This window comes from Gavia stellata, chromosome 25 (assembly GCF_030936135.1).
Source record: "Gavia stellata isolate bGavSte3 chromosome 25, bGavSte3.hap2, whole genome shotgun sequence".
In the NCBI taxonomy this organism is placed as follows: domain Eukaryota; kingdom Metazoa; phylum Chordata; class Aves; order Gaviiformes; family Gaviidae; genus Gavia; species Gavia stellata.
In genome coordinates this window covers 9,170,130-9,191,289 of record NC_082618.1, presented here as the reverse complement: position 1 = coordinate 9,191,289, position 21,160 = coordinate 9,170,130, and the positions used below count along the sequence as shown (strand labels likewise).

Sequence of the window (21,160 nt, the reverse complement as noted above, 5' to 3'; positions counted from 1 at the left end):
TGGTACCTTGGCCAGGCACGTGGAGGGGACTCCCTAGGACTCGTGGCACCTCCAGGCCCCGCCCGGACAAACGGTCCTTCCCAGTCCCGCCATGACTTGGGTGTCCCCTTCCCTCCCTGAGACCGGCTCCACTTGCCAGAGACACTGCAAGTCTCTGCCTCAGCATAATCATGTTGACAGTGATGGGTGTAAGAGCCAGGGAACCATATTAATGAACATCATGTTGCTGGATAATCATGACATTAGCATTATTGGATTAGAACATTTGCATAATTTGGGCACCAGCCACTACCTGCACCAAGACATATGCTTACATGAATTTACATCCATTTGCATCCCAATAAAGCTCTCGGACTGCATCCTCAGCAGCTTTCTAGGTGACCAGTCACGGCAGCTCAACCCCAGGGACCATCTCCTGCTGTCAGGCACAATCCCGGGCCACTCAGATGACAACAGAACAGCAACATGTTTCTTCCTCAGGGTCTTACTCACACAGGTTACACCTCAGCTGGGATAGGCATGCCCCTTGCAGGGGTCAGGAGCAGCACACCCCCAGCCTCAGCATCAGGGTCACCCAGGCTAAAACTGTCCCCTTCCCAGTCCCCATAGACTCTTGCCGCCTCTCGAGAGCCCAGCTCCTGGGTCCCAGGATAATGGGCAGTTAAGTCCATCCTACTCACATCTGTGAAAAGAGCTCAATAAAACACTCCCAGCAGGCTGCAAATCTTGGAATTTAAGAGGCCAATAAAGAGAACCCAAAATGAACTCTTTTCTCTTTTTTTTTTTTAAATCACATGATCTTTGATTCAATTACTTGATTTTACAGGAAGGGGGAGAGAGATTCAATTACTTGATTCCTGATTTCTTAACATAGAAATATGGACTCTGCAACCGTGGACCACAGAAAGGCAAAGAACCCTTCAAAGCTGCATTGCAACAATTTGGTGGCAACATCAGATTTATACAGCTGTAAGAAATATGCAGTCTCCCCTCCTGGCCTCCTCAGCAGAACCTGCTCCAGCATTAAAGTAGTGCAGTAATACGTGAGCACAGAGCCCTGCAGCCCACCCATAAAATTACAGGGCGAGAGGCATTCAGAGGGCAGCAGAGCAGATGCCTGACTAAATGCCCCTAAGTACTTCTGTCATGTAGAGCTGCACGGGGAGTTACCGAGTCCCTTCGCAGGCCTGGTAATTATGAGCCGTGAGGAACCAGAAGGTGCACGCTAACTCCCCAGGCACCTCCAGCCCCAGAAATTGCGGCTGTGCTCCTTCCAAACACTGACATGAAAACAGACAAAAGGACCGGCCCGCCGGTGTCCAAACCATTTCCATCAAGACTTGGAGTAACCACAAGCCTCACCACCACTGAAAGCTTTGCAAATTACAGTGACTTATCTCCAAGCGCTGGCCTACAAGATGCAAAGAGCTAAACCCTGAAGCGTCCTTGGGATTAAACATGCCTGAACCAATCAATGGCAACGAGAGCAGCAAATCCTGGGGGGAGCTCTGTGGGAAGTTTGCTGGGATGCGGTGAGCTGGAGCAGCTCTCTCTCCTCTTAGCTCATGCAGGTAACGATGCTGCCATGTAAATAAAAGCACTGCTCAGATGAGATCATCGGGTATTTTTGGGGTCTGTTTGCCCAAACCGACCCACATCTGCTTGGTTTCTTGCCACTTTCTGCAGCTGAAGAAACTGGAAAGAAAAGAAGAAGCATTAAGCCACCACTCACTTAGGGGAATCCGATCCCGGGGGAACCCCGCTCTCAGCCTCGCCGTGCCCAGACAAGCCCCCATCCCATTTTGCGGCCGGATCGGCCGTGTGCTCGCCAGCTGGGCTGCACAGCATCTCCCCAGCGAAGCAGAGACCAGCCCTGTTGCTGCGGCACAGAGGAAGGCGGCCTGCCCCTGCCCTGCATGGCTGGGCACCTCTGCCACCCGCCTCATACAGCTTCAAAGCCTGGCATTTAGCACATCTCTGCTTTAACCACTCAAGTTATTAAATGGGGACATTTTAACTTGTAAAAACCATGTCAAGACCCTTGGCTGGAAGGCAGCTGAGAAGCTCCCAGTGGCTTTGGTAAACTTTTATCCTTCAAAATTTTAAGTAGAGCGCATTGTATTCTATTCCAAAGCGGTGCTCAGTTCCCGTATCCGGAACCTTCTGGACTGACGAAGTGCATGAGAAATAGAAACAAACCTGGCAGAGCGGTCAGAGGGACTCCATCTCCATGGGAGGGAGAGAAACCAGAATTTCTGGCTGAAAAAATCCTGCTTGGAGGAAGAACAGGTTTGCACATGATTGTGTCATTAGGTGCCGATGCCAACCGCTAATGCCTAATGACTCCGTGTCACAAGCAATGAAGGCGGGAGCCCAACATGATGGCAACAGGAGGAGGGAACGTGCTGGTGCACTGCTGCCAGGATATGGGCTCAGGCAGGGGCAGAGCATTTACATTATTTATGACCACGTAGATGGGACATTGAATCGAGGCTGCTCAAATGTTTGATCAGCCCAGGGCTGTCAGCGTGGCTCACAGCTGGAGACACCAGATAACAGGAGAAAATTAAACCCCTTTTCCTCCCTCCCCTCGCCTCTCTAGTGGGCCTCCCTCAGAAAAGAGAAAGGAGGGAGGAAAGAAAGCCCAATAAATTAGGTCCACTGCTGTACAACCTCTAGCCCTGCACCTCCTCCTGCCTTTGCTAGGGATGTTGGACCTCAAGCAAGGGCTGTCAGGCAGAGGCTGGGGGATGCGGAGACAAAAGTTCAGGGATGCAGCCCCTGGCACAGGAAGGCAAAGAGCCCTGGGAGCAAGGCGGCTGTGATTTCCAGCTAAGGATGAGCAAGCACAGCCCAGCTCAGGTCCAACCTTTGCCCTGATATTCCCAGACAAGCCCTCCGCAGAGCCGAAGCAAAGCAGCACCACGAGAGCAGAGCCCGCGCTGGGAGCAGGCAGCTGCGCTCTCATGGCTGCAGCCCGGGTGGAAGAGCAGGACCAGCCCCGTGCACAGCTTTGGCTGTCCTCGTGTGGTGGTTTGCAGACCCTGACCAAGGTGGGGCTGAGCTCCCTTGGGCATCCCAGCCCCACTGCAGGGTGGCCGTGCTTCCACAGGCTGCTCCCCTGTTGAGCAAAACCCCTTTCTCTGCCTTTCCCACATGCTGGTGTCTCACCCACCTCCTAAATACATCAGCATGGGACTGAGCCCACGCTGCAAACATCTGATTCCTTTACGCTTCCCTCTCCACAGAGGCAATGAATCGGGCTGCATCTGATTTCTTCCCTTCCTTTCCAGTCTTTTCACCCTCCTTTCCCTATCTTCGAGGAACAGATGCACCCATTCATAACCATGCAAAAGAAAAGTGCGTATTTGCCTTTCTGACTGCAGTGCAGCTGGTAAAGCACAGGAGGGAAAATTATGTTTTATATGAATACACAAATTATCTGCACTGATCTTATTACACTTGAATGGCAAACCGACAGAAAAAGAAAACATGAAAGAGAAAGGCATTGTTTGGGCTGCACCGATGTAGCATCATTATTGTTTATCCTCTCCAACCACTCCATCATCCTAATCCCACCGTCTCCCACAGTGACGGGTCAGTAACAGTGATCTGCTAAATAGCATGATACAGAAGCTGCCAGAATGAATACAGGCAGGACGCAAACCCGATGAGGCAACGCCTGGGAGACAGCAGCACCTCTGGACGTCTTGCCTGCAATTCCCAGGCAGGTCCAGGCCAAGCATCCAATAACTCACAAACATTATCAGCGTTAAGAAGATTCATATTACAGTGATACCAATTAGCATCAGAGCGCTGGAATACACAAGGGTGATATATAAACAAAGGCTCAGTAACTCCCCAACTGAAATCCTCGCAAAGATATTCTTATTCATCAAATGAATAAATCCCCAAAGCCCACAGCAGAGTTGTGCAAGAGGCGACACATGGCAGGAGACTCCTCCGTGCCCTGAGCATCGTCCCTTACACAGGATCAACACATGTGGCTCTGTGAAGACTCAGCACCTCGTGCCAGGGGTCCTGGCTCACTGAGGCAGCACTGGAAGCAGTGCAGAGAAGCGTGACCAGCTCACTGCAACCCGACATGAGGCAGTCCTCGCGTTCAACCCCTCGGAGAGGTGCTGAGTTTGTATCCTGGCCACGTGGCCAAGTCCCCTGCAGGGAACGGAGCTCGTCCTTCCTCCCCAGCCTTCCTGCAACACAGCAGGGAAGAAAGCCCTTCTTTTAAAATTTCCGTGTGGCAAGTGACCTCTGTGCTCTGGGAGGACGGGAACCAAAAAACATGATTAAATACATGAACTCCACCACACAATACTTTGTTGAAATAGCTTTGCAATCCCTTAGGCCTTAGATGCCTTAGGTGCATGACCGCAAAGGGCACAGGCAGGATGGTGCAGGCAGCTCCTCCCCAGTGCAGTGGCATCTGATTAGCCCAGGTGACAGCAGCTAATTCCTCATGCACAGACAACACAGCATCTCCAGCAAGTACAGAAAAACAATCACAAGGTGGAAATTCAAACAGAACACAAGTCACCTGCTATCAAAACAGGAAAATTTGGCAAGTTTCCTACTTAGCACTTACCACATCAAGGCTGCTCAATGATGCTAATTAAACAGGTACCTCCCAGACATAGCCAGAAAGATTTATATCCCTAATTTGCATTTCTCGGTTTATTTTTCTGTCCGCCAAGGCACCATTTTAATGGCCATGGTGTGATTGCTTGAAGGAGTTTAATTTTGCATGAGTGTCATTTGAAGATGAAGGTCTGTCCCATCAGTGGCTTGACGATTGCTCACCCAGGGCCCAGATCCTGCCCCCTGCTCTCCCGCAGCGGGGCTCAGCTGTTCATCGAGATTTCCTTGGTCTCTCGAGCTTGGCTTCACCAGCAGAAAAATAAATGACACTGGGCTCAGCCGCTCTCAGTGATCCAGCTGCTGTCCCCATCCAGGGGCTGGGTACGTATCAGTCTGGGGACTCTTCTGGGGGTGAATGAGCCTCAGAAATATCCAGCCAGAGCCAGCAGCTGGGCTGGGGGACGCTGCAGGGTTGTGACTACAAAGCAGCGCAGCCTTACAAAGCAAGGACCAGCCTCGGAGATGTGAGCTCTCTACCCAGCTCCCAAATCCAGCCCCAAAAACTGTCCCCAGAAGGCAGCTGCTCCAGGGCAGCTCCTACATGTGAGGGGTTGCTCTGATGGGATGGGATGGGACAGGACAGCTGAAGCAGAGGGGTATAACCCCAAATAATTAAAAGCATCCCCAGTTCTGTGATAATTAGTCAGAGCTACCTCTGAAAGCAGAAGTCAGTCATGCTCAGGAGGGGGAAGGTGTCTCTGCCAGCACCCCTTGCCCAGATGGCCCTGATAAGGCCCTGATTATAGCAAGTCTCCAACCCCAGATAATAACTGCTTACAGTGATTAGGCTGGTAGGAGAGTTGATGAGAAAAGGAGGCAGTGACACTTGTTTGCTGCATTTGGTCAACTACAGAGTAACAGGGAAGCACCTGGGAGGAAATGGCACATAGCTGGGGGCTGAGAGAGGGCTCAGAGCATAACAGTTGCTGTTAAACTGATACAGTCCACAACAAAAATACTTTAAAACCACAATCCATCCTTCCTGGCAAAATATGAATACATCATGTAAAGCCACTCATTCCAGAGAGGGAAAACAAGAGCAATAATCCCTCCAAGATTTTACAAACAGCTTCCAGTGCCAGACAGAAATCAGTGGAAGGAAAAAGAAACGCAACGGATGCCTTCAAACACACTCACAGAACCTCTGCAAAGCGTGGAGGTGAATGTGTACAGCCCTCTGCCTCGAGGGGATTTGAATTCATCCCTCGAAGGTGCAGCTCCCAGCCACTGACCAGAGCAGCACCTCTGGGTGCTGCACAGGCGTCTCCAGGGACCGCTCGGCAGCGGGGCACAGGCCAGCAGCAGCGCGCTACACCAGCCGTGGGGCTGGGCTGGCTCCTTTCACATTTTGCTATGAAGATAACAAGAGGAAATACTTCTGCAGGGAGAGAGGTGCAGGGCAGGGGTGTACGAGGCTGTGCACGGCTGCCTGTGTGCGCAGGCACATCACTGGCAGGCAGCACGCATCGTGTTCCTGTCTCTGCACTGCCATGGAGCTACACGGCAAGATCCTCATCTCATGCCTCTCAAGCATTGCAGGCATTTCTAGCGCTACCTGAATATACTACTAATAAGAGGCAATGGTCAGGAAGGAATTTGAATGAGCAGCTCAAGATAAAAGTTTTCCACAAGATGCTTACCCGTCACCTGCCATCTTGTGCCTGCTGAAAGTCTCATTATTTGATTGCAGCATGTACCCTTCCAAAAAACTTCCCTGAACTCTCCTTCAATCACACCCACCTGCGGAAACAAGGCATTATGATTGGAAGAGCAGTTTCCATTGCGGAGAGGAACAAAGCGATGGGAGCACTGGCAGGAAGAAATGGGAGAGGTGGGCTGGTGAGACGTTGCTGCCACCAGCCCTCTTCCCTGGAAGGAAACATCTTCTGGGAGAGGTGGGGAGGAGGAGAGAAGAGCAACTACTGCTACATTTTATTTTACAAATAAACTTCAGCCACCTGCAGAGATTATCTGCCATTTTGTGTCACTGTGCAAGCATTCCAGCTGATAGTCCAGGGCCTTCACTGTCCGATTCAGTCATGGCCAGAAACACATTGTCTAAACACCAGCTGGTAGCCCATTTGCTTCAGCTAGGTTGAATACTACGCATGGTTCCCACAGAGAAAGCATCCCCTTTCCCCTCAAACTAGAGCTGTAAAAAGCAAACATGGAAACTTGGCAATTCATGGCCAGTGTTTTTGATACAGAGAGATCCCACGGTCGACTTTCCCATATACTGGTGGTTGTCATGGCAAGCGGAGGGGGGAAGGAACAACATGAGAGGTGGTTAGGTGGTTAGTTAGTCCTTGACACACTCCATCCTTGGACTAATGGCAGCTCCCCAGCAAAACAATCCCAACAGCAATTATTGAGGCGCTTTTAAATTTGGAAAAGCAAAATCAGATTAAAAAGCCATTTGAAACCTTGAAGCTGAATGCCAAGTGGAAGGGAACGCAGAGCAGCCGGGGCAGCGCACGCTCTGCGAACAATGCGGAGATGCTTCTCTGTAGGCAAAGCTAAATGGACCCCGACTGTCAAACCAGAGCAAGTGACAAGCCTTGGGAGGCTGCGGGGACAGCACCTGACAGAATGGCAAGCGGTGCTGCTTTATGCTTAGTGGTTACAACATGGAAAACCTTCTACAGAGGGACTGAGGAGCAGACCTGTGCCCCCTGCCATCACCAGCACAAGGTACCAAAGAAGGGCAAGACAAAAGATGACTTTCAAGTGCAGAATTCAATTACGCTCCAGCTGTGTGAATCACCATTCCACTGGCTGGATTATTTCATTTCCTCACTGGAGCCAGCCCAAGGATTTGGAGAGTATCTGCAACCTGGGAATAGAAAAAAACTTTTTACTGTTTCAAGAATGGCAAGCAGTTGTTACTGAGCCAAAGCTTTATTGTTTCCAGTAGTAAAACACTACATAAAAGTTGTAAGGGATGGGGACGAGAACAACAAAATAATAAAAGAAACACAAACGACCAGAGCAGACCGAGCACTATTCACCAAGCCCTTTTTGCCCACCTTAAGCCAATGAAAAAAGCAGTCAACTGGTAGAGGTTTTGGATAATATTCCAACCACAGCTACAAAACACAATCAAGAGAGACGCAACAAAGAGAAGAGTGGTCTTTAATAGAAAATACGTGCAGAGCTGTGGATGTTCCTCTATCACATTCCTGTGGGGGAGATCACATTCTCCTGGGCTAGATCCTTCCCTCGACCCAAGAGGAGTCTTTCCATAGACAACCAAATGGTTCTGATTCAAACTCAGGTGGAATTACTCCATGGAGATAAAATACAGAGGTAAGGAAGAAAGGTTTCCAGTCTCACTGGTACAAAAGCAGTCCCAAATTTATCTCTGAGAGTGTTTTATAAAAATTAGTCTCAGTTAAAAATCAGACTCATGCCTCAAAGTGGCACAGTAAGCTAGCAAGGATTACCAGGTTCCTGTGCACAGCTGGCAACCCACAGTGTGCTAAACGGCCCTAAGAAGCGAGGGTGGGGGTGAAAACCCAACTGACCTGCCTGCACTGCCCAGGAATGAAGCACAAGAAGCACAAGAAGAGTTAGAAATGACATGCTCAATTTTAAGAACTCTTTCCAACTCAGTGTAGAGTTTTTGATGAGAAAGTAACATGTTTAAAGAAAATGGAATCAATTTAAGTGTCTTTTTCCTTCTCCTTCTTCTAAAGAATTAACTTAGGCTGGCAGGCCAGGCTGTCTGAGGTACTGCAGTAATGAGATCGCGAGCAAGACAGCCTCAGTAGGACTGTCAAAAGCTCCAAGGCAAGACAGGACTTTTTTGGTGGCAAAACGCTTCTGAAATTGAAGACCCTACAGCTCTCCAAAGAAACAGCATGTCTTCAGCTCTCAAATCATACCATCATTTCAGCAAAAACTGACTTTTGGATTTACTTTTTCAGAAACAGCTAATAATTTTGGCATTACGCCTTTCAGAGATGCAGCTGGTCAAGTCAATGGCCAGGCTTAAACAACACAGACCACGACATAAGCATCCCTCAGTGGAGAACAACCTCATCCCTTCCTCTCTTCTACACCGGTGTTGTGAAGCCCACATTCGGTGTTTTCTCTTTATGCCATCTCAAAGAGCCCACATCATCCAAAGGTTTTGTTTTCATTTTTAAAAGGACAGAAGCAGATCACAGAGGAAGAACGGGCAGGATTTTCCCAGCAACTTGCCATAGCACATTTGGTGGAACAGCAGTAAGGGAACGGTCCTCTGTCAGACCATGTTCATTTAGAAAGAAAGTCTAGGATTGATTTCCAATCTCCTGTTAGAGTGTTCCAGCACCCAATGTCATTTATCTTCATACTGCAGCCATTTGTAAGAGCATATACTACATGCGCACAAAGCACCCAGCAGCAAAGGAGAACAGAACAAAAGAGTAATAACCAAGGGAAAAGACTGACATTAACAGACACAAATTGCCTTTAAATCCATGGTTTCAGAGGGAACCTTTTGGAATCCTTTGTTTCTTCAGCAAAAGATGGGTCAGATCCAAAGCATTTAATAAAAATCCACAGACTCCTACTTGCCTAGTGTGGGTTTTGTTCAGGCCTTCAAAGATCTAATTGCTCTAGAGATGTCAGATAATTTCATTTTTCTCATCTGTCAGGCCTCGGAGGGAAATTGTCCATCCTGGAGAATAAGCAGGAGCGTGCATGCAGCTTTCTACAGCCTGACTCATGATGACACCAGCACAGTCAGCCAGATGCTCAAGACTTGCAGGAAAAAGGTAAAACAAAGGCCCCTGCTCATGCAAGAGCTGCCAAGGTGTGCATGTAGGAGGAGAATCTGCAGAGCTTAACAAGATAAAGTAATTTGAAAGATTTTATCCGATTTGGGGATGCAAAGGCAGCCAGCTGGGCCCTGGGGTGGTGGGCATTCTCCCACCAGGAGCTGCAGAACACACACACTGCCCGTGACTCCACCACCAAAGCATCACCCTCGCCACAGGACACACAGGCCAGTGCACAGCCAGAAGGACTGAAAAATTCATAGCAAACTTCTTCGAGTGTTTCTTCACTAACTGAAGTGTCTCCCTGAGCAGACAGCCCTCTCGCAGAGAGACACCTCAGTGGAAATGAACGGGAGCAAAACTTCACCAGCTGATTCAGGATGCTCCCACCAAACTCATACCAACTCAAACCAGAACAACGATGACAAGAAATACAAGGGGTGACATGCTGGGCCCATGGGATTCAAATGCAAATCAGAGCCCTGGTCTCACCCTTGGGGTTCACAGAGGAAATTCATCCCTGAGCTGAGAAGCAGTAGAAGGGCTGTGGTCTCCTCACATCCCATGTCAGGGACACAGAGGGGGGAACCTCCCTCTCTCCCGAAGACTGCAAAGCCAGGACTGTGAGGCCAGGAGCTGAACCCAGGACTGGGCTTGGCAAGCCATGAACAGCAGAGGCAGCAGACAGTGTGCGCGCTTTGTGTGCCCCTTTCAACAAACATGGGTCTGGACCCCACGGCATCACCACAGAGCACTGCACCTCTCTCCGAGCAGCACCCCAAAGTGCATGTCAGTCAGCAGAAGGGGAAACCAGACAAAACCATAAACCAGGTCAGTGAGACAGGGACGACAGGCAGGTGCTTTCCCAGGTGCCATTGTGTTGCTAATGCCTGTGCCAGAGCTGGCATCATAAAGTCATCACCAGCAGCAGTCATCTGGAGTGAGGTCTACAGGAGCGGGCAAGGGGCGAGCGTTGGATCCAGGCAGAGCAACTCCATCTTCACCTTCATCAGCATCATGTTCTGGTGTGGAAGTATCGTTTGCCTTCAAAATATATAAAGACAAAAGTTTTGTTTGGAAAGGAGTAAAGGGGAGAGACTTGACAAAGTTATTTTACGTTGCTTTTACATGCTCAGTGCCATTTTAAGAGCTTCCTAAAAATAATAATGAAGAGAACGTTTGTGCATCATTACTCCACACTCTGTCAGCAGTCAGGGCCCATTAAACTTTATTAAAGAAAGAAAAGACAGGGGGAAGAAATGGGGAAAGAAGGAGAAAGAAGGAGTTGTACTGCTAGAACTGGTCCTCTGGTACGTGCTTTCCTCAAAGGCCAAGTCAGACAAAAAGCCAAGCCTCAGCTCTTTGATTTCCAAACCAGGTGACAGCATTCACGTGCCATAGAGCAGGTCCTCCACGTGACCTTCCTGTCCTCCATGTGCCTGGGCTGTGGACTGGAGCCACGGCAGAACGTAGCTCTTGCCAGTGGCTGGGGACGGGCGCAGGACAGCAATGCTCTCCTGCAGAAGGCACTCTGGCTCATGTCGACTAAACCAACCTGAGCTAATCACTTCAGCAGCCCCCGGCGAAACTCAGGGTCTGCTGGGACATGCTGGTTCCAGCACATGAGGTGGAATGCAGGCCTGGCAATGCAGAGAGCTCTAAGGCAGCGGTGGGTCAATACTAACTTCTCTCCCCCTTCTCTGCACTGAAGGGGGCACAAATTACGTTGACTCCTGGAGAAAGGATGGGGGATTATTTCCAGTCACTGCCAATCAAGGCATGGGGAGTGGCTCAGGGAGTCCTGCAAATTCCTCTCACCAGCTACTGGTTGACATCCCAGTTGAATGATAATCTCCCGAGCCATAAAACCTCTCAATGTGTTTACAAAGAGTCCAAAACCCAGACTTTTAACTTCTATATTACTGACTTCCCATGCTCTTTCCTTTATGCTTTGTTTTGAAAGATTACCTCAACTATTGCCCTCAGTGCTTTGTGCAAAATGCTGAATAGAAAGTTGGAAGTGCGAGGAGTAAACGTATTGCAAAGGGCAGAGAATAAGTCTAAGGACGTGGGGGCAGGAGGCCAGACAGGCTGTTTGATCAAAGACCAAAGCACAGACCTCTGCAATGTGAAAGAAGGCACAAAAATAGGAGTTTCATCTTCAGCAGCAGGCTTGTTTCCAGATATATTGAGTGAAAGAGGCAAGAGAATGAGTCTTTGTCATTCCTCTATTTTCAAGGAAAAAGTCTTCAATTTAAAACTCCATAAAGAATTACAGAAATAGTGAAAGTAATTTATTTTTTAGGTACTCAAGCCTTTATTCATTTAACTTCAAGGCGGACTCAAAAGACCTGAAAATATTTTGGTTCTACCACTTGAGGATGAAAATATTTTAATTCCTTAAAACATGGAAGGGGGCATATGCTTCTTCTGAGGTTCATATTTACAAATGCATTGTATCTAGAATACAAATCTTGAATAATTTCCTAATGCTTTCACTACCCGAAGACATGTTTTATTTATAAAAATACAGCAGGACCATTCAGTGCTCTGCAGTACCAATACGAGGCGGCAGAGACAGTTCAAAGCTTCTGAGCCATGAAGGCACAATTCAATTTTTTCACTTTATGGAAGAGGGACAACTCATCCTCCTTGGCAGCAGGAAAACTCAATCCCATGGCAGTGGCAGCAAGCTTTGAGCAAAGGGGAGCAAACAGCAGTGCCCAAAGGTTGATAAGGCAGCCTGTTCAGGAGGCAGAGGCTTGGAGGGGAGAGGCTGAGTGTGGGTGCGGGTCTCTCCTCCACCTCTGACCCCCCCCTTCCTTCTTATACTGTGCCCTCAGTGGAGGCAGAGGCCGAAGGCAGAGGGAGGAAGAGTGGGGTTGCGAGCTCGGCTCCCTCCTGTGGTTGCCCACCTATTCTGCCCCGCTGCAACGCCAGCCCTGGAGGACTACACTGTTTGGCTGTAGCTCACATGGATGAGGGAACAAGCAGTCTGAAAACATTTAAGCAACTTTCGCAGCAAGTGCAGGAAAACAAAAGTCACGTCCCCAAAGACTGCCATGAAGAAAGTCATTAAAGAAATTACTATCCCATTCAGAGCCTAATTACTGTTAGGACAATTTTTTTTCCTACGTGGAATGGAGCAGTTAGACCCACTGAAGCAAAATGTTACCTCATCATCATCCCTGAGGGAGCAAAACAGACATCTCAGAAACAGAAGGGAAGAAAAAAAAAAAAGTTAATGCTTTAACTTCAAAGATGCCCTGAGAATTTCCTGCCATGAAAATAATGCAGAATTGCTCTGCCTGTCTCATGTATTAACAGCTTGCATATTTATGAGCAAAAGTTGATGCCTACCCCAGCCACGCAGGCACTGAGCCACAGCGAGAGTGACACCACCTCATTTCTAAATCCAGTCAATTCCTGAAAGACAGGGCATAAATCTCCCCAAATTAAGAGAGCTGGAAGCAGCATTTCCTGCCCATTCCTCTCGGCTTCAGGCCCTTTTCTCCGCTCTGCTCAGCCTCTCCCAGCATGACAGCTACAAAGCAAGCAGCCAAAGGGAGGTATCCAGAAGCTACAGCTTCAGCACCCTGGGAGAAGGGTCCAGGCTGGACATCTGGAGGTCCTTCCAGCCGGTCTCACCCTGTGACTGCAAGCCACAATTTTTCTGATACCCCACCAGGCGCTGCCATCATCGTCTCAGCTCCCAGACTCAGCAACACCACTCTTTAACGTGGCTCTGTTTAACTGCCAGCTGCTGTACCGCTCTTTAAGTATTAATGATTTAGACAACACATTGGCAAACAAGCAGAGATGGGGAGACTGTGATTTGCACTCAGACGTATGCTACTCATTCATTAGCTTATCTTGTGGCTGTTTCTCAAACCTCCTCTCTTAAGCACAAATTAGAGCCTTCTCCAGCCCATGCCAAGCTCACTCAGTGTTCCCTACCAGCAAGGTGTTCAGGTGACCCACAGAATACCAAACAGGATTGACCCATTCCAGAGACAAGGTCCTCAGAAGACACTGAGGACCCACCAAAGCAGAACTTGCTACTGATCTGAGGAGAGATGCCTTTTGCTCTTAATTTACCCCCTGCAGCAGCCAGGTCCAAGCTCAAAGATGTCATCTCCATTAAAAGCTCTCCATGGGCTAATGAAAACCTCTGTAAGATATTGATGATTTCTTTGCTTAATTCTGTTTAATATTCCCTTTCTTTAATGAAAATGTCATAATTAACAACAGGGAGGATTTTGCGCTTTTTTAACTGAGGCACCTCTTAACGTATCAGCTGTACAGGCAGAACAAGGTGAGTCACCTCCCTAACTGGGGGCAAGTCAGGGGAAAAAGAAAGATTGTGCTTCTTTCCTGTGTGCAAATTTCATTCTCTTTAGGCTAAAAAAGTTCTCCAGGAAAACCAGCGCATGACCTTCTTCTTAACAGTTATCATGTCAGAGTGGGCACCTCCAGGAACGGGAGCTTCAGAAGAAGAAGAAACACCAGACCCTCAGAAAACGATGCTTTTGAAAGGGTTTGAAAGCAGGTGGTAAAAAAAAAATAAAAATAAAAATTGGCAGCCTCTCAACTCACCACTCTCTTCAGCAACTTTGGCTCATGGGCTGAGGTTGCCTAAATCCCAATGCAGCTCTGACAATGAGTCATTTTATGACAAACCCCAGGCTTCATTATCTGCCTCACCAAACCCCAGCCGGAGCAACACACTGGAAACCTACAAACTCTTCTTAATAGCTCCTTGTTTTCCCTTGGCTGCACGACCATGCTGTCGTCTTGGCCTTCAGGCCTGAAAAGCTAAGGACTATGAGAGCAGCTGCATTTGCAGTGCCACTCTCTAATTCCCTGTTCTGGCTGTGGCCTGGGATTTAAGGATGGTAAAGTGTTCTGCGAAGTAACACTTGAGAGCAGAATTAGAGCAGAGGTGAGAAAAAGAAGTGAAAAGAAAGTCACCGGTAGAACAACACCTGAGGTGCTAATATGAAGCAAAAATTGCTCCCGACACAGTGTTATAAAGTTTCAAAGTCTTTCAGAAAAGCAATCCCAAAATCTCCCTTTAAAGTCCTCATTCTGCAACTGAGGATGAGCAATTTAAATAAGAAAGGATCTTTGCCCCTTGCTCTGCTTTTCGCTCAGGTCAGAATAGAGCACAGGGAGAGTCCCACAGGCAAGGAGATACAGCCAAGAGTTTTGCCAGTCTTGACATAGAGCACCCATCACCTCCACCACTCTTTAAAAAGAGATGAAACAGCAGGAGCAGCCTCTGCTTTTTGGCAGTGGCATCCAGAGGGACCCATCGTGTAAAGCCCCGCACAGACAGATGAAGCCCTGATCTAAATGAAGTGGGGAGAGGCACTGCCACCTGCCCGAGGCTCCCAGCATTTGCATGGCCCAGACCTCCAGCACCCCAGAGCACATGAAACACGCTGGAGAGCAGGACACTTCCTAAGGGACTACAGCGCTGCTCTTGTTCTTCTTATTTTCTGCTCTTGCCAGGCTGCTGGCAAAGCATGGGGGCATTCAGTACTACAGCCTCCTGGATGTCTGATCTGCTCAAACCAGCTGCTACAGAGCTGCACAGACCATGAGGCCACATGAGTCGTATCGCTGCATAATGCTGATTACTAAATTCATACATAATGGATCGTGATTGCCAATAGTTTGCTGTACAGATCACATCATGGCAGCGTCTCTCCAGCAGGGCATGTTAAGTGCTCTCAGAGAAAACAAACGCCAACCATGCTTACCGCTGCTGCTCACTTGCTGCATGGAAGTAAGACCACATCCCAAACACATTTGAGGGAAAACAAACTCACTTTCCATTTCTCCTCCCCACCCTGAAGCGCTGAAGATGACCCTCACTGTGGGACAGAACATACAGCCATGGCAAACACAACACAGGCACATCGTGTGCCTCCCACAACATGCACACGTTCCAGCTTCGCCTCCTTGCAGAGACCTTTGGTAGAGTCTCTAATGCTGCCACACCAGCCCTCGCCAGCACCCATGTTGCAGAAAGGTGTAACACCAGCACCAGACAGGCTTGAAGACAGGCCAGCTGCTCTGTAGCCCGTCCTGCCACCTCCTGCGGTCACAGAGCTATAGCCGTAGTGCCACCTAACTCCCTGCGCGCCCATAGCAGCTCCCCAGCCCGGGAGGATGCTTGGCTGGTGGCTGGTTCCCTGAGGTGACATGACACAGAGGACCCTGCCTGCTGCCACTCTCCATCAGTTCCCAAGCCTGTGCCTGCTGACTGCAACCACTGCCAACTTCGTTCCCCCCCCAGCACACACAAACAGAAATACTTGCTGCTGCCTCGCTGCCTCCCTTCCCCGGCTCTGGGGGCTGTGGAGCCCTCCGACCAAGGCACTCACTGCTGCAAGCACCGTGTCTGAACAAAGCAGCCCCTTCTGCAGGAAGACTGGGAAATAAATGACCCCAGACATCATAAAAGATCTTTACAGATATTCTCTAGTCAGCCAACCTGGCTTAACCTTTTCCTTAGCCAGATCCTCTCTACATCTCAGGGACTATTTTAACTGGGCTCATGAGATTACTATAGTTTTCATTTTTTTAAACATGTGTCCAGGCTGCCTGTCATTTTTAGCTCTCCCCTGCCTAGCAAGGAGACATCTCACTGGAAAGCATTGACCCTTCGTGCCAAGCTTTGCATATGAGGTTTTTAGCAGGAAAAAGGCATTTTCTGCCTCTGAGATATTGTTTCCACTGCCACGGCCAGGTAGCAGTTAGTTCAAACAGCTGGCAGGAAAGCTCCAAAGTGCTAAGTGCTGTACAAACACACCATCCAGGTGTGCATCCATCCAGACTTCAGCATGGCCACGTAGCATCAGCAGAAAAAGCACCCAAGGAGTCACACCTGCTATCCAGCACCACCCGCTTCAATCCCACAGAATAACCTGCTGCTCCACTCCATCAGGCAGCAGAGTCAACACACAATGGGCATCAGCCATCTCTAATGCCACAGCCAACAGGGGCTTAAAATAAACCCAGTCCGGGGCAGCACTCTAATACAGAGAGAGGACAGACAGCGCAGAAGTATCATTCATCTGATTCATTTTGCGAAAACTAAAATTAAAGAAAACTGCAAATCCCTGAAACTTAGGGAGGGAGGGAAGAGCAGAGAAACAATTTTATGCTGGCTATTTCTAGTGGGAAGTGTGGGGAGGGGGACTATGGCTCCATGTTGCACTAAAGGATAAACCTGCTCCCTCTAATCCAATTTACGCCTCAACATGCACAGCACAAAACAGGCTCAGGAATAAAAGGAGTGGCAGTTCACAGGGCAGTAGGAATGCTCTGGAGGGAGCGGCACTAAATGATAACTTAAGGGGTTATTGAATAGATTAGCAGGAACCGCAGAGAGAACACATTTACATCTCTTTCAGCTGCTCCAGATCAGACATGATAGCAGCCTCTGCTCTCACAGTCACTTAATTGTTCCAAGGTTGTTGAGGGGGGGAAAGTGTCTTTTTTTTTTGCACTGCAGAGTTCTGGGAAGAGCCATGCTTGGCTTTAAGAGCCATCTAACATAAGGAAAAATTTTATTCAGTCTCATAAAGCTGCTGGACTTCTGCTTTGCTTCAGTGAAAGCTCAATCTGTTCTGCTGCTTCTGCAGGGCAGACAGGAGCTCCAGGCCTTTGCAGGGGCACAGACCCAGGCTACGGCTGCTTCCAGAGGTGGGTGTAGGCAGCTCCCACCCCAGACAATTACTCATGTTGCAGAATAGATTCTGCACTCGGGGAAGAGGGAAGGAGTGAGCTGTAATGCTGTGACAGCATCTGCCATGAGAAAAGCAGCAGAGGAAGGTGATCCTGGGCCGCAGCTTTGCCAGGTGTGCCTCTGAGAAAGCTGCGCTTTGAGGGAAGTCAGCCCCAAAAGCATGGCTCTGCCCACAGCGGAGGTTCGGCTTACCGGGGACTCTGCTGCCAACATCACTGTTGCGTCCGTCCGCTGGCTGGTCACTCTGGCAGCTCTCCGTGGCGCTGAGGGCAGCCCCCTGCTCACTGCCCAGGCTGCTGTGGCTCCCTGAGAGGGCAGGGGAGTGGGTGCTCTCCAGCGCCCTGCTCATGGCCTGGCTAGGTTCCCCAATGGGTGCTGCAGGGACACAACAGAGAGATACTGCTGTGAGAGGGAGAAGTGGGTGCAGATGCTGGGCCAGGTCCTGAGACAGCAGCAGCATCTCCGTTCCCAGCCAGGCACCCTCAGGAGCAGGGTCAAAACCCAGTTCCCATGTTCCACTCCTAAAACGGCTCCGGCAATTCCAGTGCTATAAAGTCAGGAGTGAGAAGATGGCCAGAGACGTGCTGCCAGGCAGCCGGGAGCAGCTCCCAACTGCAAGGGCAGATCCCGAAAGGCTGCAGGGAATGGAGCGACCCACCATCAGTTTGACCCATTGATACTATTCCAGTAGGAAAGGACCAGATCCCCACCTGGTACAGCTAAGGCCAGTGGGCTGCACCAGCATAGGGCAGGCAAGTGGCTGAGACAAAACCCATAGTACCAAGAGCCAAACATTCAAGCACTTTACACTTCCCACCCTCCAGCCACAAGGAACAGCAACTCCTCACCCAGTCGTGCTCGGTGCTTTCTGCCTTGTGAGCCTTTTGACCCCACAGGTAAGGGCTTGTCATCCAGGCTGGAGGAACTGAACTCTGAGTCGCTCTCACTGTCGCTAGAAACCACTGCAGAAAAGATTGGGCGGAGGAGAGGAGAGAGACAGTTATTCACAATGTTCATAACACTTACCAGAGAGGGTGCCAGATGGATCCAAATAAAACATGAACAAATGCTGACTTGCTGATCATGTTCTCCCTCTCCAAAAGGAGCCCTACCTGCAGTTCCCCCACAGCTGTTCACTCTTCCTCTCAGACATGATGTACTTTTACTTTTTACAGATGATTTATAACTCCGCTGCACACACTCCAGTGGTGCCAGCACCTGAAGCAGATGCACACACCACCAGTGCTTCTCTCCTAAACCTGACTGGGACCATGTGAACCACACTGCTCCTGTGCCGTGCTTTGCTGCCCAAAGCTCCTTGCCGCAAAGCCAAGAGCCCCACGGCGTGGCTGGCCTGGGAGCCGGGCTCTGCTCCTGCTGACCCCCACGCCAGAGCCCCAGCGAGCCCCCTCCTCCTGCCATTTGCCATCTCTCACACGGCAGTGACACGCTAAGAGCTGGGCTTGGGGAGAGGCTGGTTCCTGCTCAGCTGCAGGTGGAGGGGTCCCAGCTCCACCGTAAGAGCATCCACATTTGAGTAATGCGGGGAGAGGGGCTGGCTTCCTCCAAGCCACATTTCAAGTGCAGCAGGGGCTCTGTGGAGGCTCCAGGATCTATGAGGAAAACACCAGATAAATACTGAGCACATCAAATAAAAAACCCTGCAGCAATTACACGAAGAACCAGCCTTATTAGCTCATTGTCCATTCAGCAGACACTCACCCCTATCAGCACACTGCTCAGAACTGTGTTACTCCTATGCCCCCAAGGCTTGAAAGGCAAGGGTCGCTCCTCTTCCTCAAGGAGACTGTTCCCCCATTTCAAGGCTGCTTTTTTTCTTCCTTTCCCCCCCCCCTTAATTCTGGCCCTAATCCTGCTGCTTTCCACCCTCTATAGTGTCCACAAGAGCTGAAGGACCCTCATTTTGCCAGACACAGCTTCCCAAATCGGCAGGTTGTTTCCACTTCTCCATGCAATTATGCAAGTACCTCTCCTGCTTATACCAGTGTAAAAGATAACTTGACTGCCAGCTGCTATGGGTAAAATGAGAAAGGTGTTTTTCCACCTCCTGGGTTTTTGTAATGGCCTGATCTCAGAACAGAAATGATGGGGCTGAGGAGGAAGGTAACGAGAAAACAGCTGTCTTTCGTTTGAGGGATTGCACCTACAGCATTTCTCCATCTGACCAAGGCAGATACCAGCTCTCCTGGCAGCCCAGAAACCATTTCAAACAGTGGGTCACAATTCCTGGTGGGAAGTGCAGTATTGGCTCATGTGGGACATAGAGTAGGCAACACCGCAACCTACAGCCTCTACTGTAGAAAAAGGAAGCCTCAACTATTTCTTTATATTCATCAGTATGTAGTTATAAGCTCACATTTATATGAGAAATGAGTTCCCCATTCTGCCGGTGAACAAACCCCTTTGCCCCTGTGCTGTTACTTGTTGTGCCCAGCCTCACGTGCTGCCAGGCGCAGGAGGGACATGGGTGCGGTGGTACAAGGTGACAACCATGGGGTAGCAAAGAGAGCTGTCAGTTTATCTCTCTACATCAGCGCTAAAATTCACTACACGTGGTTCGCAGAGCTACAAACCCTTTAACACTGCCCAGGGCAGGAGGACAGGTATCCCTCCCCTCGCACAGGCAAGCACAAGCTGTCAAAACTTTCTGCCAAGGACCTCTGCAGATGCTCCTGTATTCAGGAAGCAATCTGTACTACACAAAATGTTTTATTAAAAAAAAAATTTATACCTAAAATAGCACTTTTCTGGAGTTAACATCTCTGAGGATATTAAAGCTGGCTGCCAGTGTTATTGCAAAGTGTTATTGAAGTTGCCCTGGCAGGCAGCTCCCCACGCACGATGTGCTGCTGGGAAGCGCTGTGCAGAGGGCAGGCTGCCAGGCCCCCTCCTCGCTGCCCGCACAGCCTTCCCCCGGGCACCAGCTCCTTCTGTGCCTGCAGCCTGCCCGGGGCTGGCCCTTCCTCTCCCGGTCTGCCAGCACCATCAGAAACGGGACCTCTCACCTGCGGGGAAAGGGGCTGCGGAGCTGAGCCAGGAAGAGAGCGAAGCCCCATTACAAGCAGGGGGGCTACGCTTCTGGCTAAGAGTTCTCAAAGCAAAGGTTTGGCTTTGGGCTTTGCTCTCTTAAAGACAGCTTCACTACTTCCCTAAAGCTCCCTGGGAGAGGTGGGGGACTATATATAAATACTGTTAGTAACAACCCATACATACCAGGCTCTCTGCTACAAAATCCAAATCTCAGCTGTGAGAATCATTCTGACTATCCCATTGCCCAATTCCCTGGGCAAATGCACTCCTGTCCCACTTGGTCATCATCCCTTTTTGGCCTCCTGGATTCATAAAATCCACTGCTTTAGAACAGCTCCTTCCTCCACGAATCCTTTAAAAATGCCAGAAGTCAGGATTTATTTGGAGAGGGCCCCAGTGAACCAGTGGAGGTGACTTTAGCTGCCTTCCCTTCTGCCATTCAGCAGTTCAGAGAGGACCAGCACAAGAGGAGGAAAATATTAATGACATGACGGCACTCACACCACAGGGGCAGCCCTGTCTGCTCTCATTTCCTCTGCTGCCAGTAAGAGTGTATTTCACCCACTGCACCGATGTTTCCCTTTAAGGTAATTTTTCTCCCAAAGCTCCCAGACCTTCTGCTGGCACTTTCCACAGCCCAGAAGTCGTAAATCTGGTGTTCCAGCAGCTGCTGATATATCAATGAGTCGTTGGATGGCTGTACTTTCAGAGAACGTAACAGATTTATCCCTCTCCATCTCCAGCTGACTGAAAAAAAGCTCATAAAAAAAATATGCCGAGATAAAACTTGCAAGAAAAGCAATATTCCCACAGGGAATGGGTCTGAAAACCCCGTGGCTGCTGCTGGAGCCCACGATCCCTCCAACACGTGGTTCAACCTCTGAGCCAGAGGTACCAGAGCCTCGCAGCACAGAGAGCCACAGGGAACAGT

At 49.6% G+C, this 21,160-nt stretch overlaps 1 protein-coding gene across 1 annotated transcript in view; it reads right to left on the bottom strand.

Annotated features, from left to right (window-relative positions):
• Positions 1 to 10,400: 10,400 nt before the first annotated feature.
• The window catches only part of RPH3AL (rabphilin 3A like (without C2 domains)), a 32,008-nt gene continuing 21,248 nt past the window's right edge, over positions 10,401 to 21,160 (bottom strand). Inside the window, exons 6-8 of the mRNA XM_009811294.2 lie at positions 18,027 to 18,140; positions 17,371 to 17,553; positions 10,401 to 10,463 (exon numbers count right to left, since the gene is read on the bottom strand). Coding sequence (XP_009809596.1) covers positions 10,435 to 10,463; positions 17,371 to 17,553; positions 18,027 to 18,140 — 326 coding nt within the window. The 3' untranslated portion in view covers positions 10,401 to 10,434. The remainder of the gene's footprint in view (positions 10,464 to 17,370; positions 17,554 to 18,026; positions 18,141 to 21,160) is intronic.